Source organism: Scyliorhinus torazame, chromosome 5 (genome assembly GCF_047496885.1).
Source record: "Scyliorhinus torazame isolate Kashiwa2021f chromosome 5, sScyTor2.1, whole genome shotgun sequence".
Classification (NCBI taxonomy): domain Eukaryota; kingdom Metazoa; phylum Chordata; class Chondrichthyes; order Carcharhiniformes; family Scyliorhinidae; genus Scyliorhinus; species Scyliorhinus torazame.
In genome coordinates this window covers 204,330,230-204,355,360 of record NC_092711.1, presented here as the reverse complement: position 1 = coordinate 204,355,360, position 25,131 = coordinate 204,330,230, and the positions used below count along the sequence as shown (strand labels likewise).

Genomic DNA, 25,131 nt, shown 5'->3' with positions numbered 1-25,131 from the left:
AGATTTAAAGTTGTGAATTATAGGACAAACAACAGGAATTACAGGAATCAAACATGGGATGATTCTGTAAAATAAGTGATGGTCAGTCATCCTGGACAGTGTCTCAACAATCTTTCTTCCCCAAGGACAATCGCACAGTGGAACAAGCTGCCAAAGGCGTTCACAGCCCCAACACTGGAAATCTTCTAGTCCCGTCTTTAGATTACTTCCATTTAAAAGCTTTCATTCTCAGGCCCACCATTTCAGCCGGTCATGCCCGATTCAGCTAGCACTTCCGTTATAAAAGCTGTCTGTGACATTGACACAAAGAGAGAAGCGGGAGGTTTGTGATGCAAGCATATTGATTCAGTGGTCTGCACTTCCATCTGTGTGAGGTTACCCAGTAACCCCACTCAACCAGACAAGAGCGAAAAATTCTCCTCCCCCAACAGAGTACCATTTGAAAAAAAAGTCCAATATATTTAAGGATTTCCTTTTGTATACAAGCAGTCGCAGTGTAACACTACTTGGAGTTACAAATTAAATGTACAATACTGAGGCGACAATCCGATGCATAGAGCTACGATGAACTGTTCCTATTTTATACACTCTTATATATATACAACTGGAGAAGAATTGGCAAAATTGAAGCACAGCTTTGACATCCCATTTGTGAAAACAATACTTGGCTTTCAAATCATTCAATATTTTTCAAATCCAGAATTCTGAGCATCACATTCTTCATAGGACGCTGATAATAATCACTCTTTAAGAATGCAAGAATTGCACAATGGGCCTTAGGTGTTCCCCCAAATGTGACTGCTAGAATAAGCTTACTCTAGGAGACGGTCGAGTTGCTGCAATCAGACAATGACCATCATCCTCAGCACGGCTGGGCAGAATCTCCTGCATTATGATAGCCATTAGCCAAAGGTAAAAGTAACTCCACTCCCGGGGATAAAAATCCTTCCTGAGAACCAATTAAAAATCAAATGTTCATATGCACCCTCCCCGCACCCCCCCCCCCCCTTGTCCCCCAAGCGTGAGCTGTCAAAGTGTCGAGGGGAAGGTAGAAGGTCCTCTGGCAGTCCCACTAATGGCGCTGAAAACATGCAATGAACTCCTCAGCTGGGACTTCACCAAGTCGTCGTCCGTCAAAATCTGTAGAAACAGAATAGACAAAAAAAGGAAAACAGTTGAAGTTACTAGGGACGCAGTAACATTTCAAACTAAGCACAAGATTGAACTGCACATTAAATTATTAAAAATGAAACCGCAAATAAATACATCGCAGATTTAGAGCTGCATTCAGCTCTGGAACACAATTTGTTCAGGTCGGGTAAGGATCAAAACGTGCAGGTTATTTGGGAATTACGAGGATGGGGTGGGGGAGTTGGCTTAGGTCGGGTGCTTTTTCACAGTAACTTCATTTGAAGCCTACTTGTGACAATAAACGATTTTCATTTAATTTCCAGAGGTTGGTGCAGACATGATTGGCTGAATGGCCTCCTTCTGCAATGTAGGGATTCCACGAGAATGGTCACTGAGATTTGGCTGCCAAGTTACGAAATGAGGCCCAAGACCAGTTGGGGAGTGTGCTGTCCAGGGAAAAAAGGAAGAGGGCCCAGAGCCCAACTCAGTTTTCACATAATGCAGGCAGGAGGTACTGAACGTACTCTGTCAATACAGAAACTCCCTTGTTGCTTGCTAACATGCAGAAGTGTTTTATTCCAACAGTTCAAATGCAGGAGTGGTTGAGGGTTAGGGTTGGATGGGAGAGACATGCAGTTATACGTTTGAAGGCAGATTTGACAAACCCGCAACAGCTTGAGGGGCTGAATCGATGTGCACCATCTGTCTCTCAGGAAGTCAGGTGCACACAGCCCAAAGCTTCCCATCTGTTGCATGGGTGGAACACACAGGGAGCGAATGCCCAAATCTCCTCCACCCACACCGAGGCTTTTACATAGATTACATTCAGTTTGAAGCATAAACTGTGGAGTGCATTTACCCATTAAAGTCTTCAGCACTTCATAAAAAGCAAGCATGTTTGGAGTAAAGGGAGAGAGCAAATGATCAGTAAACATTGCACACCGGAAACAGCTGAACAAAGAATGAAGGAAATATGAAGGGCACTGAATGGTCAGTGAAAATGCTTTGCGAAAATGTAAGGTTCTCGGAATGGGAGCAGATCATTCAGGTCCTCAATCATGTTCCACCATTCAAATAGATCATGTTTCATCTGTACCTCAACACCAATTACCTACTCTTGCAATATTCTCATGCTGTTTCATTCGTCTCCCTTTTGACCCAAAGTTTAAATCAGGACCTATTCAACATTTTCAAGTAATTCTTACCAAGTAAATGTTTGGTGTCAAGTCATAAAGTGCTGATGTAGTCCAGAACGCCCAGCTCACTCTACTCCCTAACACATTTCCAACTGTTGGCCCAAGAGTACTGACATTTCGGTGAATACACAGAAGGAAATAAATTCTTGGTATTTCAGCAACTTGATATCATGCACAGACCACGCACAAAGAACTGCAGGGCGAACTAAATCCCAGCACCACAGATCTGTGACTGTCAATGCTCGGAATGAGAAACCAGACAGATGAAAAGCATTTTCAGCTTTTCCTGTTCATGTTGAGAATTAATTATATCTTTTCCCCGTCCTGACAAAAGGTTATTGATTGACCTGGAACAGTAACTCTGAGTCTTTCTGTATTGAGTCATTCCAACATTCCAGTTACACACTCTCGGCCTCTCTCTCCAGCAGCACTGACTGACTCATTCTATCTTAAAGCTGTGCTACTCTGCCATTTCATTTCATCCTTTACCGCATTCGACACCGCGACAGAAAAAACTTTTTCTTGCTTTCAGGTGTGAAGGATTGCAAACTCTCAACAATTTGTGGGCACCAATACCCCTCCAATATTCCTTCCACTTTTGCCCGACTAGCTTTTTTATGTCAGATCCCTTGCCATGTATTCACAATACTCTCCAACATTCCCTTCTCTGATGTCTATCGCAGCAAAGGCCTCAGTGTCTTCAATTCATGTAAGAAGTTATTTTCTCTCAATTTAGATTTCACGGTCATTAAGGCCTGCAGAGACTTGCATTTGCAAGATATTCTGCTCATTTTACATTGGACCAGCGAGGTGCTTTGGGATCGCGCCAGTGACTTCGGAAACAACATTGTGAGAGGATCCAGCAATGCACTGAATTGAACAATCACACTCAGGTCTTCAAATATTCGATGGCCCCACCCTATTGCTGCAACCTCCTCTAATTCTTCCAAAGTTCTCAGTGCCCCATCAATTCTAGCCTTCAACGTGATTTTCATCACTCCATTAGTTGCCAACCCCTCCACTGCCTCAGCCTCAAAAGCACGAATTTCCACCCTCCACCTACCTGCCTCTCAACTTCTCTCCTCCTCCTTCTAAGGCACCCCCACTGGTCATCTGCCCTAATATCTCACATGTCTCGGTGAAACACGTTGTTTGATTCTATTCTTGTGAAGCACCTTACTTTTGATTGCGTTAGGGTGCTATATGAATGCAAGTTGTTGTTGTTAGTGAGTCTGGGATGAATTCCAGCTGTGTCAAATTACAGGACATTCATTTTTACTGAAGCCAGGATCAGAAATAGGGCCTTACAAACATGAGGAAGCATGGCATAAGAAAAGGAATCCATGAGAGTCCTTTCCTTCTGCAGGCCATACCCCTCTGAAGAATTCCTGAATGGCAATCCAGTAACACACTGCCAGGTTTACCAATTGGCGTCAATTGGTGGTGGGGTGGTAAGGGTGGTGGGGGAAAGGGGCATGTAAACCAGAGGGCAGCTAGAGGGGAGCTATCTCACCGCTTGGGAAAAATCTCAGCCGTGGATTACGAGATAGACTGGCTGCTTCTTCCACGGAGGTGCTAATTTGCACAATTAAAGCACCTATTAAGGTGCATTTTATGGGGCCGTGGCATTTCGCCAGTGGCAAGGTGCCACCCCTATCTTAGTCACCCTGGGAGACTGCTAGCTTCATGAAGGTACCTCTCCTTGCCTGTCTGTTATAACCTGCCTACTTACCATTGGCTGGGGACTAATGACTATCCCACAATCCTGTGGGAGTATGAGCTTCCCCAATGAGGGGGGTGGAGAAACTACTAGTAAACTCCTAGTATAAATAAAGCTGGCCAGTTCAGGAACCAGCACGAAGGAGTATGTAGCAAGGGAAATTACTGCTACTGTTATGTATATATGTTATAGTAAATAAATGTTATTACTTTGTATCCTTAAAACTCGTGCTGGATTCTTCGTGGCCCTTACAAAACTGTCCATAGTGGCCATTGGAGCTGAAGACTCTATAACCCGCAGAGGAAGGCCTCTAGAGGTATTTGTCGTGCAATCAGTGGGTCTTTCCACCCGCCCCGCCCCCCCCCCCCCTCCCAGACCGTGAAGCTGACTTCATGATGTCTGAAGTAGGATTCTTCAATCCCCACCTCATGGTAACTAGAGATGGACAATAAATGGCAATTGCACAATGATGCCCCCATCTCAGGATCTAATTAAAAGATGTTTCATACTGCCGCAAGCAAATCATTGACCAGTTCTGACCAAGGACCAACATAATAATAATAATAATTGCTTATTGTCACAAGTAGGCTTCAATGAAGTTACTGTGAAAAGCCCCGAGTCGCCACATTCCGACGCCTGTTCGGGGAGGCTGGTACGGGAATTGAACCCGCGCTGCTGCCTTATTCTGCATTACAAGCCAGCTATTTAGCCCACTGTGTTAAACCAGCCCCTAAACATCCTTGCCTTCCTAATTTAGATCTCTTTTTTTTCTTGTGGGTTCCTCAGTAAATACATCATGCTTAAGATTCAGGTGTTTTTAAACACATACTAGAAACAGTTTTCCTTGAAACATTCAATACATGCTTTACAAAAAAGGGCCATGTAAATGTTTGGCCATAAACTAGTATTCAGTTTCACTGAACAAATATGACACTGTCATCAGGCCAAAGTACAATATATGGAGAGAGCCACATGCAAAACTCAATGTGCACTTTGTTAATTAGGCTATTGTTCAGGGCGGGAGGAATTTCTGGAGCAGCCAGTACATTGAGGTATGCTTTGCATTACCACAGATCCATCGTGTGCAGCTCTTACCTTAAACACGCACAGGTAACAGGGATCTCAGTGCAACTGTGGAGAATAATCATAAGTCATGAACTCTCCCCGCCCTATTTTTGTTACATTCACTTTGATAGCAACCCTGTAAAGCTCCTTAGAACATGTTTACAACAACAATTTGTATTTTCAGAGCACCTTTAACAGAGTGAAAACAAATTCCAAGGTACTCCGCAGAAGCATCACTAGGCAACATTTGGCGTTGAGGTATAAGGTAGATGATCAAAAGCCTGTTGAAGAGGCAGGTTTAAAGATGTTTCTTAAAGGTGGAACAACGGCCAGAGAGACAGAGGGATTTTGGGAGGGAATTTCACAGGTTAGGGCATTGGCAGCTGAAGACATAGCCACTAATGGTAGAACGATTACAATCTCGATGCTCAGGACTCAGAGGAGCACACTTATCTTCAAGGGTAGCGAGGCTAGAAGAGGTCACAAAGATAGGGAAGGACAATGCCACAGAGGGGAAAACATTAAAATTGAGGGGCTGGATTCTCCGATTCTGCGGCTATTTCTGCAGGGTCTGTCTGGCCTTACGACCAAAATGTCTGTGCTGCCCCCTCACCAATCCTCCACCCGCTGGGGGACTAGCAGCCGTGCCACGTAAATCCCCCGGTTTTACCTGCAGATACGGCCGCAGAATACCGGGTCCGTGGCTGCGTATGTGCATGGCAGCGACCTACAGCAGCCGCGCTATACAACATGGCGCCAGCCAAGCGTGGATCCCGCCTGCCAAAATCTGCCCCCCTGTAACTACCCTTGCCACCCCCAGCCAACCCCCTACCATATCCCCCAGCCCCTGCCGAAGACCCCCTGCCAGCGGAACGGCCCCCCACGGCCCCCCACCCCTCCCCCCGCCTGTGGCGGCGCTAGACAACGTCCGCAGCCGCCACACACCAGTTCCCCCGAAAAGTATGAGCAGACGCGGCCCACACCGTTGGGGACTCAGTACATCGGGGGCGGAGCATCGGGGGAGGGCCTCAGGTGTCCTACTGAGGCCGTCCCGGTGGCATGAAGCGTACTCCCCGAGTATGCTGTTTTTGAGGGGGCGGAGCATCGGAAAAACAGCGCCGCCCTCGATTCCAGCGTAAAAATGGATTCTCCGGCTGATCGCTAAACATAATTTTGGCATCGCCGATCGGAGAATCCAGCCTGAGGTATTGCTTGAGTTTTTGAAAAAAAAATTGTTCTTGGAATGTGGACGTTGATGGCTGGGCCAGCATTTGCTGCCCATCCCTAATTGCCCTTGAACTGAGGGGCTTGCTAGGCCATTTCAGTGGGGGGCAGTTAAAAGTCAACCACATCGCTGTGTGGGTCAGACCGTGAAAGGATGGCAGATTTCCTTCCCTGAAGGACATTAGTGATCCAGACTTTTACGACAATCGGCAATGGTTTCATGGTCATTATTAGACTTTTAATTACAGATTTTTATTGAATTTAAATTTTACCATCTGCCGTGGGATTCGAACCCAGGACCTCAGAGCATTACCATGGGTCTCTGGATTACTAGTCATGTGACAATACCACTAGGCCATTGCCTCCCCTGTGAGGACCAATAAGCACAGGGGTAATGGGTGAACGGATTTGGTGTGAGCTAAGGTGTGAGCAACAAAGATTTGGGCGAACTCACATTTACAATGGGTAATAATGTAACAGGCCAGCCAGGAGAATGTTAGAATAGTCAAGACTGGAGGTAACAAAGGCCGGAGGAAGGATTTGACAGATGAGGTGCATTCCGGTGAAGTTACGGAGTAAGAAGTTGACAGTCTTGGGGATATATGGTCCGAAGCTCAACTTGGGGTCACATGTGACACTGAGTTTGCAAAGAATCTAGGGAAGGATCGGGGGGGGGGGGGGGGGATGGTGTGGGTAGCTGAGGAACAGAGACAGTGGCACAGACTGAAGACAATGGCTTGGGTTTTCTCAATATTGAACTGTAAGGCATTTCTGTTCATCCGATACCAGATGTCGGACTGACAGGTTAGAGACAGTGGAGAGGTTGAGGGATGGTGAGTAGATCTGGCAGTGTTTTCAGATGATGTCACCAAGAGGTAGCATGTAGATGTGAAATGAGAATGGGGTAAAGAGATCCTCAGGGGGAATGCTGCAGAAAGAGGAAGAGAAGCCATTGCAAGTAATTCTCTGCCCATGACTGGACAGATAAGAGTGGAAGGCTACGAGCACAGTCCACCCAGGACAATGGGGTGGCATTGGAGAAAGATGGTGGGTCAACTGTGTTAGAAATCACAAAAAAGGAGGAGGGATAGTTTACCATGGTCAGAGTTGCATTTGTGAATTTGACAAGAGCCATTTTGGTACTTTGAAAAGGTAGGAAATTGAGAGTAAACCTGATTGGAGGGATTCAATGGAGTTTCGGAAAAGATGAACACTGATTTTGTGGGTGACAATAGCCTAGACAATAGCCACAGTGGCAGCCAAGTTCCAACCCAGGCTGCTTAAAAGGACCTCCTCAATTCTCTGCACCAGTAGGCCTTCTATCCCTCACCCAACTCCTGTGGCCAGAAATGCTATCTCATGCCAAATTATGCCTCCATCCACCCCCAATGGCTCCTTAGAGCCTACCACCCTTTACTCTTTCCCAATCCATGCCAACTCACCCAGTAGCTACCTTGGGAGACATGTTGAGATGAAATAAAATAAAGTTCTAAATATCTACCACAGAGTTCATGATGTAAGAAAAACGCTCCCATTCAATAAAGCCAATTCAAAACATTTAAATCCCCTCAAGTGCATAAGTCCTCATCAACACAAACAGACTTGTATTTATGGGCGTGATTTAACTAAATGGGAATAAAATTCCATAGCAGGCGTGTTGAGCCGCATATTTCCCAATACTCGCAGCGGCGAGAAACAAAACGCTATTAAAGATCACTCGGCTTAGTTGGGGGACCTTAGCGGGAAGACGTGGCTGAGGCTGCATTTAGCCCTGTTTTCTGCACTGAGCAGTTCCCCTCACCGGTACTCCTCAGTTTGTGGAGAGATCAGGACACCATTTTTAAATGGCATCCTGATCTCTGGAGTCCCGATGTGATCTCCAACCTCCACAAGCTCCAACTCACTATGAGGGGTTCCCGGGTTCCCACGCATCCAACCAACACCCGTGCAGCACTCCTCTGGCCCGATCGCCGCCGTGCCAGCTGGCAATGCCACCTGGGCACTTTGTAAGTACAAGGCTGGCACCGTGGCACTGTCAGGATGGAAGACTGGAAGTGCCACAGTGCCCAGACGGCACCAGAAGTGAGAGGGTACCACTATGCCCAGAAGGCATGCACCTGGTAGCCTCTGTTCCCCTGGGAGATCTCCACGAGTGCTGTTCTCTCTGGTTTCCATTTGTGGAGAACAGCACTTGCCCGATTCTCCGAGGCGAAGGGGATAGATCCCAACTCCTTGGGAAACTGCATATTACAGTGTGACTAGCTGTCTCGTTATACAGATTTGCCAAAAAGTGATCCTGCCCACAATGGACGGGATTTTGATCAACGTCTCACAAGATCGCATTAGATCTCGCGAGGTATTGCGAGCCGGATAGATCCCGGGAACAGGGTCTCCCGGCTTCTATCGGTCACATTCTGCAACATGGCCGTTCGATTGCACCTACCTGTCCACATCAAAGACAGTTGATCCTTTAATAACCTCTTTGAGTTGTCAATCAAACTGCAAAATTAAAGCCCCACTGTACTAATAGTTTCAGGAAATCCAACAGGCTACATTGAATGCATTTATATGTCACATAACAGCTAATGGACTTCCGGTGGCGTTTGTGAGTGGAGCGGTCGCAGCAAAAAGGCTCCCGCAGTTCCACGAAGTCTGGGCTTTTTTAGGGGGCCTCCGTATTTAAATTTGTTATTAAAATTTTTTTTTTTTTTTAAGTTTCCTGCTAAATCGGGAGCAGGGGAACTGGGCCCTTGGGAGAGGAGCGATCAGGCGCCCCCCCCCTCTCCCACGCACGGCAGCAGAGCACAGGGCAGGACAAGCGGTGGCCAGGACCGAGGCGGGGGCTGAACCTGCAGTGAGGCAGGAACGGAGGAGCGACCGCCATCCCCCCCCCAGCAGGAGAGCGCAGGGTGCGGCGAATGGCGGCCCGGACCGAGCAGCGGGGAACGAAGCGGGGACCATCCGACCGACCCCCCCCCCCCCCCCCGGCGGCGACCACCACGAGGCAGGAACAAAGAGGGACTCCGGATCAGAAGCCACTCTCTCTCTCTCTCGACCTGGGTGAGTGAGGGATAAGGAAGCAAAAAAGAACTTTTGCAAAAACAAAACTCTGAAAAAAAAACTTTTAAACTTATAAAACTTTTTTTTTTTTTTAATTATTTTTGCACTATTCTTGTTCTCACCCAAAACAAGTTCACCTGAGAAGAATTTTATAAAAGAGGGAAAAATAAAGTGGTAAAGGAGAGAAGGGAGGGGAGAAGAAAAAGGGAAGGGGGGGGGGAGAAAATAAATAAATAGATAAATAAATAAGAGGGGGGAAAGAAAAAAAAAAGGGGGGAAAAATGCCAGAAGGGAGCCAAAGCAGAGGGAGAAGGGGCACCAAAGGCAGACGGGGCAATGGGCGAGCCAGTTCAGACGAGCCAATCAGCGAGCAAAGCGGCAGAGCAGAAGTATCGCCGCATCAAAAAGAGCTGGGCAGACAGGTGCAGTCTCCCCCAGCGCCAGGGGGGGAGCTGGAACTGGAAGGCAGCCTTTGCCGATGCGGTGAGGGAACATCAGCAGGTAAACAAGGCAGAGGCTAGGGAAGGCATAGAGGCTGCAGTGCAGGCAGCAATGGCCAACGCCCTGGCGGAGGTGCAGCAGGCCCTGGGCAGAGCAGAGGAGAAATTGGACGCCCAAGGGAAGAAACTGGAAGCCCAAGAGGCGACCATCAAGGAGCTGGAGAAAGCAGCGACTGACGTGAGCGACCAGATCACGGTCCTGGAGAGGGAGGTGGCGAGACTGGGCACAACACAGGGGAGCCTGAAGGGCAGAGTGGACGACCAGGAAAACCGCTCGAGGAGGCAAAATGTCAGGATAGTGGGCTTACCAGAGGTGATCGAGGGTAGAAACCCCACGGCATACATGGCCGAGATGCTGGGCAACTTAGTGGGGACGAAAACCTTTCCCAGCCCACCAGAAATGGACAGAGCACACCGGTCGCTGCGCCCGAAGCCCAAAGCAGGGGAACACCCAAGAGCAGTTAGAGCTAAACTGCACCGATACCAAGATAGGGAAACAATCCTACGTTGGGCCAGGAAAAACAGAACCTGAAAATGGGAAGGACATGCCATTAGAATTTACGAGGACATTGGGGCAGACCTAGCCAGGAGACGGGCCGAGTTTAACACAGCGAAAGCAGCTCTTCACAAGAGTGACATGCGTTTTGGGATGCTGTACCCAGCGAAACTCTCGGTCACATACCAAGAAAGAGAATACTTCTTTACAGCCCCTGCCGAAGCAAACAAGTTTGTCGAGGAACACGGGCTGGAAAACCACCAGCGAAGGTGGAAATGAGGGGCCCTTGGCAGGGGGCAACAACACGCCAACGGGGGGGAGGGGAGGGGTGAGGCAACGCCAGACCCCCCCCTGCCACAGGAAGCGCACCCTGAACTAAGAACAGACCACTGCCCAAGGGACCGCTTCAGGTGGGAGGCCAGGCTCCGGCACGAGGGAACGAGAGTAGCGGAGAAGAGAGAGCAAGCGAGAGGAGCGCAGGGTAGGATGGGGGAAGAGTGGGCAGAAAACCGCAGAGACCGGGCAGGGGAGAAGCGAGACAGTAACTCCCGAGAGGGGGGCCACCGTACTAGGGGGAAAGCTAGCGCCGGACATGCAACAAAGCAGGGCCGCAGCGTGCCCCCAACAGGGGGGAAGGTGCCAGGCTGGAGGTGGGGGGGGAACCACTCAACAGAGACGGGAGAGCAAACTGGGACAGGAACAGAGGAAAGAGGGATAAAGGAGGGGGTGCAAGGGAGAGGGGGGAAAGGGGAGAGACCGGGAGGGGGGAGGTCATAGGCAAGGAGGGACCGGGGAGGGGCGACACAGGGAAGGAGGGACAAACAGGGCTAGAAAAGGAATTGGGGTACAAAGTGCTACAACCAAGGGCTCGAAACAAGGAATCGCTGCAAGCACCCACCCAGTACGGTCTCTGGGCAAAGGGAGACCCCAGAGTGCAGGGGACTACCCGCATGGCGGACGCACAGTGACAGCGGCCATCCTGGACGGCCCCCTAACAAAGGGAAACCCCGGAGGGCAGGGGCGCGCCCACCAAGTAAATATGGTTAATCCCACAGGAGCGAGGGGGCAGAAGCCCCCCACCAGGATAGTCACCTAGAACATAAGGGGACTCAACGGCCCAGTGAAGAGATCCAGAATCCTCACCCACCTAAGAAATATGAGGGCCGACATAGTCTTTCTCCAAGAGACACACCTGAGAGAGCAGGACCGACTGCGGGTAAGAAAGGGCTGAGTGGGACAAACCTACCATTCCTGCTAAGGGACGAGGGCCAGGGGGGTGGCGATATTGATCGGCAAGAGGACGATGGTTAGGGCGACAAAGACGGTTACGGACCCAGGGGGACGGTATATCATGGTCAGCAGGGCCCTGGATGGGGCACCGGTAGTACTAGTTAACGTGTATGCACCCAACCATGGCAGAAATCCCTGACATAGCGACGCATCGACTAATCAGGGGGTGGAACTTCAACTGTGTACAGGACCCAAGGACAGACAGATCAAACCCCAAAACGGGGAAACCCTCAAGCATGGCAAGGGAACTCAGTCACTTTATGGAGCAGATGGGAGCGATGGACCCCTGGTGGTTCGCCTACCGGGGGAGAAGGAATTCTCCTTCTTCTCCCCAGTACACAACGTATACACCAGAATTGACTTCTTTGTGGTAGGAAAAACGGTGCTTCCGGGGATAGACAAGGTGGAATACTCCGCAATTGTCTTATCAGACCACGCTCCACACTACATGGACGTGAGGCTGGAGACGGGCAGGGCCCAACGCCCCACATGGAGGTTGGACGTCGCCCTAATAGCGGACAAGGCCCTCAACGAAAGGTTATCACGGGCCATTGCAAAGTACACAGAGAACAACCAGAACGGGGAGGTCTCACCCACCACGTTCTGGGAAGCACTAAAGGCCGGAGTAAGAGGGGAAATTATTGCTTTCAAAGTGCGAAGAGATAGGGAGGAAAGGGTGGCGAGGCAGCAGCTGGTCGACTCCATACTGGAGGTAGACCGTAAATACTCCGAGGCCCCGACCGTAGAGCTCCTGGCAGAGAGGAAAGAGCTACAAAGGAACTTTGACCTGCTCTCCACCAGGAAAGCAGTGCACCAACTCCGCCAGGCACGTGGGACCCTATACGAACACGGAGACAAAGCCAGCCAGCCGCCTGTTGGCACACCAGCTGAGAAAGCAGGCAGCCACCAGATAAATTGCACAAATCAGGGATACCAGAGGCACGCTAGAAACAGAACCAGAAAAGATCAACAAAACCTTCAAGGCCTTCTACCAAGGGCTGTACACCTCAGAGCCCCAATGGGGGAGTCTGGGATGAAACAGTTCCTTGATGGACTGGACATACCAGTCATGGGGGAGGGCAGAAAACGGGGCTTGGAAGCACCACTAGCACTGGGAGAGATCATGGACAGCATTAGCTCTATGCCAGCGGGGAAGGCGCCGGACTCGACGGGTTCCCGGCGGACTTCTACAAAAATTTGCGACAGCACTGGCCCCGCACCTGCGGGAGATGTTCACAGACTCGCTAGTGAGGGGCACACTGCCACCCACGCTAGCACAGGCCTCAATCTCGCTGATACCTAAGGAAGACAAAGACCCAACGGAATGTGGGTCATACAGACCCATCTCACTGCAGACGCCAAAATCCTAGCCAAAAGGTTAGAAGACTGTGTACCTGAGGTGGTCGCAGAGGACCAGACGGGCTCACCTCGAACATCAGGCGCCTGCTGAACGTGATAATGACCCCCTCCAGGGAGAGAACACCAGAGGTGATCGTCTCCCTAGATGCAGAAAAGGCCTTTGACAGAGTCGAATGGAAATACCTCATAGAGGTACTGGAGCGGTTCGGGCTTGGAACAGGGTTCACCTCCTGGGTAAAGCTCCTATACAACGCTCCCATGGTGAGTGTACGGACCAACAATACCAACTCCCGATGCTTCCAGCTGCACAGGGGCACGAGACAAGGATGCCCACTGCCCCTGCTGCTGTTTGCTCTAGCGATCGAACCACTAGCAATCGCGCTCAGAGCAGCAAAAAGCTGGAGGGGGATCCGAAGGGGAGGCAGAGAGCACAGAGTCTCACTCGATGCAGATGACCTGCTCCTCTACATTTCGGATCCACAGAGCAGCATGGACGGAATCATCGCGCCCCTGAAAGAGTTTGGCGCCTTCTCGGGCTACAAACGCAACATGAGCAAAAGTGAGATCTTCCCGGTACACCCACAAGTAGGGGGGGGGGGGGGGCAGCACTAACGGGACTGCCGTTTAAACAAACCCGACACAAATTCCGCTACCTGGGGATCCAAATAGCCCATGACTGGAAAGGGATCCACAAATGGAACCTCACCAGTCTGACAGAGGAAGTAAAAAAAGACCTGCAAAGATGGAACACACTCCCACTCTCCCTCGCGGGGAGAGTCCAGACGATCAAAATGAATGTACTGCCCAGGTATCTCTTCCTACTTAGATCCGTTCCGATCTACATCCCCAAGGCCTTTTTCAAAGCACTAGACAAACTAATCATGGCATTCGTATGTGGGGGCGGGGGGGGGGGGGGGGGGAAGGATGCTAGGATCCCAAAGAAGGTCTTACAAAAAACAAAATCCAGGGGGGGGCTTGCCCTCCCAAACCTACAACTTTACCACTGGGCGGCGACGGCCGAGCGAATAAGGGGATGGATCAAGGAGCCAGAAGACGAGTGGGTGCGCGCGGAAGAGGGGAGATAGAGGGAAGAGACGGAACAATAGAGGAGAGCCAGGGAGGGGGAGGGGGGAGGCAGGGAAACGTTAACAAGCTTAACGTCCACAGGAACAGAGAAAACGGGGAAGACGGGAGGGCCGCGGAAGTGGAACGAGACGACAACGGCAGCGAACTCCGTCTGGGAGAAGCAAGGGACGACAACACCATGAACAGATGCCTACTTATGTGTGTAAATAAGTGTACAAAGCTGCTGCTGTCGAGCGGGGGCATAATACCGTCCGATAGCTTCTCAGGGAAAATTAAAACGTCAACAGCAGCAGCGACCCGTAAGGTAGTGGGGGTGAGTGCTCCGTTGGCAGGGTGTGGGAAGACTGAGGCGCGTGGGATCACGTCTAGTCAATTGCTATTGTATATTCTCGTTTTGCACTTTGTTAATGTTCACTCTATTTTGCTGTGTTAGGATTATTACTATTTATTATGAAAAACCTTGCAAAACTTTAATAAAAAAACTATTAAAAAAATAAATAACAGCTAATGAAATTGTTGGAAGTTATTTCAGATCATAAGATACACGCATTTTTTTCCCAATTTCTGAAAGGTTGGTCAGTTAAATGACTAGAGAGCGGGCAGCACGGTGGTGCTGTAGTTAGCACTGCTGCCTCACTGCGCCGAGGTCCCAGGTTCAATCCCGGCTCTGGGTCACTGTCAAGTGGAGATTGCACATTCTCCCCGTGTTTGCGTGGGTTTCGCCCCCACAACCCAAAAGATGTGCAGATAGGTGGATTGGCCACACTAAATTGCTCCGTAATTAGAAAAAATGAATTGGGTACTCTAAAATTAAAAAATATATATCTAGAGAGCTTGACAGTTATACAGACCTTCACTGGTCTTCAAGAGTATCTACCAATTCTCTAAAGATTCATAACTCTCACACTGCAGGATAAACCCTCGAAATTGGGGTTTGTTTTGGACGCAGCATTGAATTAAAATGGCCCTGCTGAGTTTGGGATCACCATATGTGGGAGTCATGACCTGCTTCCATTCCCTCACCCCTGGTGAAAATAGGATCTGTAGAAAATGGGGATGTGACACTGAAACTGGAGCCCATCCACAATTTTGAAAGGTCCACGGAGTCTTCGCGACTGTGAAAAGTCAGGCCAGCCTGTTCAAGCACTTTGGAGAGAAAAGGGATGTTTGAGATGGGGTTGTGCTTTGCAATGATGATGGGTCAAAGTCTGACCCTTTAAGGGCAGCATGGTGGCAGTGGTTAGCACCAGGTTTGATCCCGGCTCTGGGTCACTGTCCGTGTGGAGTTTGCACATTCTCCCTGTGTCTGTTTGGGTCTTTCACCACAACGCAAAGATGTAAAGGGTCGGTGGATTGGCCACGCTAAATTGCCCTTTAAAAAAAATAAATCAATAAATATGGTCATAGAATTTTTACAGCACTGTATCCACACCAGCCATCAAGTACCTATTTACTCTAACGCCATTTCCAGCACTTGGTACATAGTACTGTATGCTATGGTATTTCTAATGCTCGAGTGCCTATGGCGCTGAGGACCCGAGTTCGAATCCTGGCCCTGGGTCACTCTCCGTGTGGAGTTTGCACATTCTCCCCATGTCTGCGTGGGTTTCGCCCCCACAACCCAAAGATGTGCAGGCTAGGTGGATTGGCCATGCTAAATTGCCCCTTAATTGGCAAAAATGAATTGGGTACTCTAAATTTAAAAAAAAAGTCTGTCCCTTTGGTAACAGGGACTATGATGGGGGATTTGAAGATGCAGAACCATTCACAATATCAGCTGGGAGTCAGGAAAATAACCTGACTGATTCAGCAGTTTGGTGGGAATAGAATTGAGGGAACAGGGTGTGGACAAGATGAGCTCAGAGAGGGCATGAGAAGAAATTGGGGAGAAACTAAAGAAAGATGCAAATTCAGGGCGCAGGGGGTGGGGTGGGCAGTGATGGAGATTGGAGCAAGTCTGTCCCAATGGGTGAGTGGGAGGCAGCAGATTGGATATTCTCATTTTAGTATTAAGGAAGTCCATGGCCGCCTCATGTTCCTGGAGTTGAGGGTGGAGGTGACAGGGGATAGGGGTTTAAGAAGGGAGTTTGCCGTAGATCAATTCACTTGGGGGTTGTCTCTACATTTCAGGATCGTACTGGAACAGTGAGCATTTTTAGCAGACAAGGGTAGGACCTGCTGTTTTTTGTGGTCCAGGCACCTGGAGTAAAAGGGGCGGAGATGAATGGTGTTTCCGCAAGAACAACCGGGATGAGAGTGAAGGGCTATGGCATCAAAATGGAGATGACGGTATGGTTCAGCAGGTCGATAGCTGCAGAAATATTGTGGCGGAGCAAAGGCTAGGCAGTTGGAATTTGTAAAGTGAATGTGGAGGGAATTATTTTCAGGGGCATAGACAGAAGATTAACAATTTCAGTTGCGACTTTAGCACACATTCACTTTTCTTTTCCTTTGCTGGTTTGGTTTGACTCTTGTTTTTCATTTATTTTCCTTTTGGATGGCTGCTGTATTTAGATGTGCACTTACGGTGGCAAGGCAAAGAAGGCTATGGACCTAATGCTGGAAAGTGGGTTTAGAATACTTGGGTGGTTGTTTTTGACCGACACAGACGCGATGGACCGAACAGCCTTTTCTGCGCTGTAGACCTCTGTGATTCTACATAGAATTTACAGTGCAGTAGGAGGCCATTCGGTCCATCGAATCTGCACTGGCCCTGGAAAGAGCATCCTACTTAACCCCACACTTCCACCCTATCCCTGTAACCCCACCTAATGTTTTTGGACACTAAGGGCAGTTGAGCATGGCCAATCCACCCAACCTGCACATCTTTGGACTGTGGGAGGAAACCGGAGCACCCGGAGGAAACCCACCCAGACACGGGGAGGACGCGCAGACTCCGCACAGACAGTGAACCGGCCGGGAATCGAACCTGAGACCCTGGAGCTGTGAAGCAACTATGCTAACCACTGTGCTACCGTGCTGCCCACAATTCTATGCGAGAGAGGTGAAAGAAGAGGAGCTGCTGAAACTGAAAGGCAAAATGATCCAGCATGAGTTGAATTCAACCGATTTGGCTGCAGTGTGCAATATTCATTGCGTGAAGTTTGTGTATTTATGGATTGGAAAGTGCACTGTTTAAAGTCAACGTGTTACTTTCATTTTGCCAATAAATATTGGACGTAATCTACCCAAATGAGGACAGAGCCCTGTTGCTTGTGATTAGCCAGGTGTTTCCCGCCACTCAGAGCACCGAGAAACACCCATTACTTAACGCCCATCCGGTTAGATCTGGGGCCTCAGCGGGGAACTCCTCGACGAGGCCACACTTAGCCCCGTTTCTGCATGGAGGAGTTCTGCTTGCTGGAGCCCCTCAGCAACGAGAGATCGGGATGCCATTTTTAAATGTCGTCCCGATTTCTCGAGACCCCAACCCGACCCTGAACCCCCATCCCAAGCCCCAACTACAAGCTGGTCTCTATTTCCCCTTCCACACCTGCATAGAGCACGATCCCGGCCCGAACACCTTGGCAGTGCTAGCCTGGCACCCTGGTAGTGCTTCCAAGGAAACTCGGCAGTGCCAGGCTGGTACGCAGGTGGCACTGCCAGGGTGATAGGCTGCCACTGCCAGGGTGACCAGGTGGCAACAACCGTGCCAGGGTTGTTCCCAGAGGGCATGCACCTTGGGGCCTCTAATCCCCTGGGAGACCCCCACGAGTACTGTTCTGCCTGGCTCCAGTTTGTGGAGAGCAGTGCTGAACGGCACTCATCCGAGATCTCCAATGCGAAACATCTAGATCCCACGCCTTTGTTAGATCTCGGGAACGTATATTAGAGCGAGACTAGCTGTCTCACTCTAATATGCAGATTTGCCAAGAAGTGATCCCACTCACAATGGGCGGGACACACATTGCGACATTTCGCAGGATTCCAGTAGATCTCTTGAGGTGTGGCAAACCAGTTAGATCCCGGAAGTGGGAACTCCCGGCATCTACTGGTCACGTTGCGCTGTGCTACCCTGCTTTTCATGAGCAACGCGACCGGTAAATCCCACCCATAACGTGTTGCAGACTTTGGGGAGAGTGGAGGAGAGATTGACTGTAACGATACTGAGAATGCGCAGATTCAGTTGTGTGGAATGGCTGGAGAAGCTGAGGTTGTTCTCCATAAAAACAGAGAAACATAAAGGGAGATTGAATTGAGGTGTTCAAAATGAGGATGAGGCTGATAAGAAATGATAGTGTGTACCTGTTTCCAGTGACAGCGGAATCGAAAACCAACGGAGGCAGATTGAAGATAATTGGCAGAAGAACCAAGGGAGAGGGTTTTTTTTTGCGGTGAGTTGCTGTGATTGGGAAGGCACTGCTTGAAAGCGCAGTGTGAGCTGACTGAAGAGTAAGGAATTAGAAATATGCTTGAAAAGCTTTGTGAAAAGAAAAATTGCACACTTGGACCACCAGCGTTTGAAGGTGAAAAGTCACATACTTTTCCCGTAGTTTTCCAGGCAGTGCCAGGCTTGAGGAGCCGATTGCGAAGGACGAACAAGCTTGAACAAACCTGGCTGTTTGTTTCACCACACATTTTGCTGGGTACATTTGGACTTCAGAAGTGTCAACAATCACATTGTCCACAGCATCAACTTCACTTTTTGTGGTTTACAATACTACCTGTTCTTTCAGCTGCAACCTTAAAATACCTTTCCCTTCTTTCACTTCTTGATTAACCAGCCAATCATCACCCACTGTAATCATACATGTTCCTGAAGCATATTCTCATTTCTTTATTTGACTCAATATGCTTGGATTTCTTCCATCCTACCTCTCTGCATTAATTTCCCCCCTTCACTTTCTATCTCTCTCTGCCCGGAGCTCACTTCCTATCTCTCTCTGCCCGGAGCTCACTTTCTATCTCTCTCTGCCCGGAGCTCACTTTCTATCTCTCTCTCTGCCCGGAGCTCACTTTCTATCTCTCTCTACCCGGAGCTCACCTTCTATCTCTCTCTGCCTATCTCTCTCTGCCCGGTGCTCACTTTCTATCTATCTCTGCCCTGAGCTTATTTTCTAGCTCTCTCTGCCCTGAGCACACTTTCCATCTCTCTCTTCCTCTCTCTGCCCTGAGCTCACTTTTTATCTCTCTCTTTCTCTCTCTGCCTGGAACTCACTTTCTATCTCTCTTTCTCTCTGCCCCGAGCTCACTTTCTATCTCTCTCTCTCTGCCCAGAGCTCACTTTCTCTCTCTCTCTTTCTCTCTCTGCCCTGAGCTCACTTTCTATCTCTCTTTCTCTCTGCCCCGAGCTCACTTTCTATCTCTCTTTTTCTCTCTCTGCCCAGAGCTCACTTTCTCTCTCTCTCCCTCTGCCCAGAGCTCACTTTCTCTCTCTCCCTTTGCCCAGAGCTCACTTTCTCTCTCTCCCTCTGCCCAGAGCTCACTTTCTATCTCTCTCTGCCCAGAGCTCACTTTGGACCTCTCTCTCCCTGAGTGCACTTTCTCTCTCTCTCTGACTGGAACTTACTTTCTAGCTCTCTCCACCCTCAGCTCACTTTCTAGCTCTTTTTCTCTGTCCTAACCTAGCTTTCTCCTTCACTCTGTCCTGAACCCAAATTAATCACCCACTATTCTCACTGCAAACACCAACGAAAATAATATTAAGCACTGTCAAGCAAGAGTAACTGAATTTTCAATGTCATATGAAGCGAAAATTACATTTGACCACCTGTCTGCACCAAAAAGAGACAATTTTAGAAGTGTGGAGTCTCATCCCCTCTTAAGAAAACCATGTTACAAAATATTTAAAAGAATCATTTTTTTAAATCCTTGCATTCTGCTTCTCCATAGAATCCCTACAATGCAGAAGGCGGCCATTTGGCCCATTGAGTCTGTTCTGACCATGTGAAAAAGCACCCTAACTAGGCCCACTTCCCCCACCCGATCCCTGCAACCCCACTTAACATACACATCTTTGGACACCATGGGCCAATTTTAGCATGGCCAATCCACCTAATTTGCACATCTTCTCCCACATGTACATGCCCCGATCCTTATTTCACTTTCTGTATTGTACTGTGAATGTGATATACATTTCCTGCTTTGCTGTCTGTGAGAGTTCAATAATCTGACTAGTTGATCAGTCTGCCTGCTGGCTGCCCTGTTGTGAAATGCCACCGATCCCCTGTAGAAGGTGCAAAATGCAAACTGACACCAGAAGAAAGGAAGTCTACAATCCCGAGCCTGCGAATACATTGTGAGCAGCTTTACGTAAAGTCATTGAGTGCCGTAAAATCCAGGTGACTGGTGACTGTAAAATCCAGCCCAGTATAAAGACTAAATGTCTTTGCTGATGAAGTACAGAGCATCGGCCTGGGCCATAAGAGTGAGCTAAGGTCCTCTGATGGCTTTGCCTACATGACCACTTAAATCTTATGCTGAGGCGAATTGTGCAAAAAGTTCACTACAGAGAAAATGCATGATTAAAGTAGGTGCAAATTATACAAAAGGGATACAGTCAGTCAGTAAACTAGTGTCACCCGCTCTCAGCAGTCATGTGTCACTGACCTGCTCATGGGTGATTTCAGACAATTCCTTCACCATGTCTTTGAAATTTGCTTTTAACCCTTCGTGGTACTCCACCTGATCCTCCTTAATCAGCTTCTCGTTTAAATCTAGAGCCAGGCTGCAGGCTGAAACAAATTCCCTGTGTGCAATTCGAGAACAAAGACTATTTTAGTATCCGACAATTATACAGAATGTGGAAACGAATCACTCTGAGCAACTTCCTCTCCAAAGCCTTACATCCGAATTTGCCTCAAATACTTATCTAATTTTTCCCTTAAGAGGGGAAATGTTTCTTTTAAAGGTGCAACGGGTTCTGTCTCTAGTTCATCCTGTGGAAAAATATTCCATGATCCAAGCGGCACAGTGGTTAGCACTGCAGCCTCACCGCGCTAGAGACCTGGATTCAATTCCGGCTGAAGTAGACTGTCTGTGTGGAGTTTGCACGTTCTGCCCGTGTCTGCTTCGATATCCTCCTGATGGTCTGGTTACCTCCCGCAGTCCAAAGATGTGCAGGTTAGGTGGGTTGGTCATACTAAAATTACCTCTTAGTGTCCAAAGAGGTGCAGGGTAGGTGGGGTTATGAGGATAGGCTGGGGGAGTGGGCCTGGGTGAGGTGCCCTGGGTGAGGTTCCCTGGGTGAGGTTCAGTGCAGACTTGATGGGCTGAATGGACTCCTTGTCGGGATTCTATGAGAACCCTCAGTGTATATAAAAGTGTGAGGTAATGCATTCTGGGAGGACCGACAAGGCAAGGGAATATACAATGAATGATAGAACGCTAGGAACATCAGAGGATTGAGGGAACTTGGAGTGCATGTGTATGGATCCCTGAAGATAGCAGGACAGGTAGTTAAGGCGGTTAAGAGGGCATATGGGATACTTACTTTATTAACCGAGGGATAGAATATAAGAGCAGGGATGGAGCTGTATAAAACGCTGGTCAGGCCACAGCTGGAGCACTGTGTGCAATTCTGGACATTGCACGAGAGGGGGTGCAGAAATGATTCACCAGGATGTTGCCTGGGCTGGAGTGTTTCAGCTATCAAGATAGACTGGATAGACTGGGGTTGTTTTCCTTGGAGCAGGGATGGCTGAGGCGGGACCTGATTGAGGTGCATGAAATTATGAGGGACATAGATAAGGTGCACAGGAAGGTAATTTCCCCTTAGTGGAGGGGTCAATAACCAGTAGGCTCAGATTTAACATAATGGGCAGGAGATTAATAAGAGATATGAGGGAAAAAAATTTCACCCAGAGGGTGGTGGGAATCTGGAACTCACTGCCTGAAAGGATGGTAGAGGCGGGAACCCTCACAACATTTAAATAGTATTTAGATGAGCACTAGAAATACCATAGCACACAGGACAATGTGCCAAGTGCTGGAATTAGGATTAGAGTAAATAGGTGCTTGATGACTGGTGTGGACACAATGCTGTAAAAATATGACCATATTTATTGATTTATTCTTTTTAAAGGGCAATTTAGCGCGGCCAATCCACCTACCCTTTACATCTTTGGGTTGTGGTGAAAGACCCACGCAGCCACGGGGAGAATGTGCAAACTCCACACGGATAGTGACCCGGAGACGGGATCGAACGCAGTGAGGCAGCAGTGCTAACCACCGCGCCGCCCTCTATGACTCTATATGTCAAGTTTCTCCTCGCCATGTTCTGCTCTCGGTAAATTGATGATCCCTCATCATCTGCTATTCAATAGGAGGAAAATGAATGAACAGGGCTAGATTATCAAGACATGTTAACATTAAAACAGGTGGGGAGAATTAGGGGAGGGAGGGAGGGGTAGGGGACGCAGAAGGGAAGGTGGGGAGGGGGATAAGGGAGGTGGGGAGATAGAAAGAGGAATCAGGGAGATGAAAAGGGGAGGGGGAAAAGGGGATGCGGGCAAGGGGAGCAGGGAGAAGGGGGAGATGGGGAGGTGAAAAAGGGGAGGAGGGGATGGGGAGCAGGGAAGAGGAGGTGGAAAGGGGAGGAGGAAAGGGGAGGAGGGGGGAGAAAGGCGAGCAAGGGAGGAGGGGGGCGGAAGGGGGAGGAGAGGGAGAGGGAATGGCAAAGAGAGGGAGGGGGAAGCAGGAGGGGGAAGGGACACAGAGGAAGGTAAAGAGAGGGGAGTGAGTGAAGTGGAAGTGAAGAAATTGCCTGAGGTAGCTGATTTAGGGAATCACAATATGTTCTGTTTCTTTACTGATGAAATAAACACACAACAATTTTTAAAGCAGGCAGCGCTGGCTGGCCTCAATGAGAGATGTTGTGACAATCCACTTCCTTTTGAATTACCATCGAAAACCCAAGTGTCTTTAATCAAATGAATTGCCTGTAAACTCTATAACTGTCACGCACCAAGCCAATAAATAATCCTTCCAATACACTCACCGAAATATTTCCTTCAGTCGCTTCACTTTCTTGGTTGGAAGCTTGCTCGATTTATTGTCATCGAGAAATGCTCTTGCGTAGGCCAATGGACCAGCATTCACCTACAAAAGATTGGAGGCAAAAGTACATACTTGGAGGCCTTCATACGTCAGGATAAACATATAGCGAAGCATCAATTCAGGGCATGAGGAGAGGCTAAATGATTCATCAGACTTAGGTGAAATTATGTAAACAATCGCGGCACAGTAAAAGAAGGACTCTGTTCAAATTTTAAAACAGAGGTTGTGTAGGCAGGCTTGTTTCACATGCAACCATTAAAATTGTGGTGTTTTGTAATTTTGCAAGATCACAATTTAGATTAGATCCTCCATGTAATCACTAGTGGAGCGAGTTACAGGCTGTGTACCATGTGAGAAGTAAACATAGATTTCCCATTGGAGCTAGTCAGCATTATGGACATGTTTGAGTTAGGGTATGACCGGTGCAGTTTGGATACAGTGAGGATAGAGCGGAAACATAAGTGCATTTATATAGCGCTTTTCATAACTCAGGATGTTCCAAACTTCTGTACAGCCAATGAATTACTTTTGGAGTGTAATGACTGCCAGAAACACAGCAGCCAATTTGTGCACAGCAAGCTCCCACAAACAGCAATGAAACAAGTGACTGAACAATGATGTTGGTTGAGGGATGAATGTTGGTCAGGCCACCAGGGAAAGCTCCCTAACTCTTTTTTCAAATATTTTCAGGGGATCTATTACAGCTACCCGAGAGGGCAGATAGGTACTCAACTTACCCAAATTGAGAAATAACACATTATTCAGTGCAACACGCCTTGATTTTTCACTACTTGAATTTGTATGGTTCTGGAGATGGTTAGTTATGGGATGTGGGTGTCGCTGGTTAGGCCAACATTTATTGCCCATCCCTAGTTGTCCTTCAGAAGGTGATGGTGAGCTGCCTCCTTGAACTTCTACAGTCCCACAGGTGTGAGTGCACCCACAGTGCTGTTAGGGAGGGAATTCCAGGATTTTACCCCAGCAACAGTGAAGGAACGGCGATATATTGCCATGTCAGGGTGGTGAGTGACTTGGAGGGGAACCTCCAGGTGGTGGGGTTCCCAGGCATCTGTTGCACTTGTCCTTCCAGATGGTAGTGGCTGTGGATTTGGAAGGTGCTGCCTAAGGAACATTGGTGAGTTCCGGCAGTGCACACAATAGATGGTACACACGGCTAACACTGTTCATCGATGGTGGAGGTAGTGAATGTTTGTGAAAGTGGTAGCCATCAAAAGGGCTGCTTTGCCCTAGATGGAGCTGCACTCATCCAGGCAAGCGGAGAATATTCCATCGCACTCAGGACTTGTGCCTTGTAGATGGTGGACAGGCTTTGGGGATTTGGGGATTCAGGAGGTGAGTTACTCGCTGCAGGATTCCTAATCTTTGACCTGGCTAAGACTGTATTGCCAGCATTGGAGGAATGAAAGTTATAGGGCGAGATGTTGATAAAGATGTTTCCTGGAATATAATTGGCCATATACTACAGGGATCTTGGAATAGAAAGTACCGAGTGAATGTTGAATGACAGAGGCTGGTATAAGTAGATATTACAACGATTATTCTCTGGGGAGTGATGTAACCACTTTTCACGACATATAGAATTTGCAACATGGCAGCTGATAAATTGTCCCCTTTATCAAGTGGCCTTTTCGTATTCCTCATTTAAATATTTTTTCCACAAAGTTCCATTTCACTCCACAATCCAATTATAAATATGGCATGCACATGTTGGCAGCACAAAGGAATTTCATTATTCACCAATACTTTTTGTATCTAAATGTGACTTCTGTTGGAGAGTTGACCTGTTCCTGAAAGGACATGAATGAGAAAAAGATGCCTGACAGTGAAATATTGTCATCGCAGACCGAAAGGCACACAATACGCGTCAAGCCAGCTCCCTTCCATTACCACCTCTCTGACATTGTCCACCTTCAAAACCCTTCTCAGCCATTCCATTGCTTTCGTGACCACAAGTCTGAATTTCTCCAATGTCCTCATAACCATAGA

At 48.5% G+C, this 25,131-nt stretch overlaps 1 protein-coding gene across 3 annotated transcripts in view; it reads right to left on the bottom strand.

Moving 5' to 3' along the window:
* Nucleotides 1–433: 433 nt before the first annotated feature.
* The window catches only part of dock11 (dedicator of cytokinesis 11), a 386,085-nt gene continuing 361,387 nt past the window's right edge, over nucleotides 434–25,131 (bottom strand). For 2 of the 3 annotated variants that reach the window (XM_072505033.1, XM_072505034.1), the window contains exons 51-53: nucleotides 23,066–23,166; nucleotides 20,677–20,815; nucleotides 434–1,140 (exon numbers count right to left, since the gene is read on the bottom strand). In XM_072505033.1, coding sequence (XP_072361134.1) covers nucleotides 1,030–1,140; nucleotides 20,677–20,815; nucleotides 23,066–23,166 — 351 coding nt within the window. In that variant the 3' untranslated portion in view covers nucleotides 434–1,029. Of the gene's footprint in view, nucleotides 1,141–1,990; nucleotides 2,009–20,676; nucleotides 20,816–23,065; nucleotides 23,167–25,131 lie in introns of all 3 variants that reach the window. The other variant, XM_072505035.1, reaches the window with a different exon arrangement.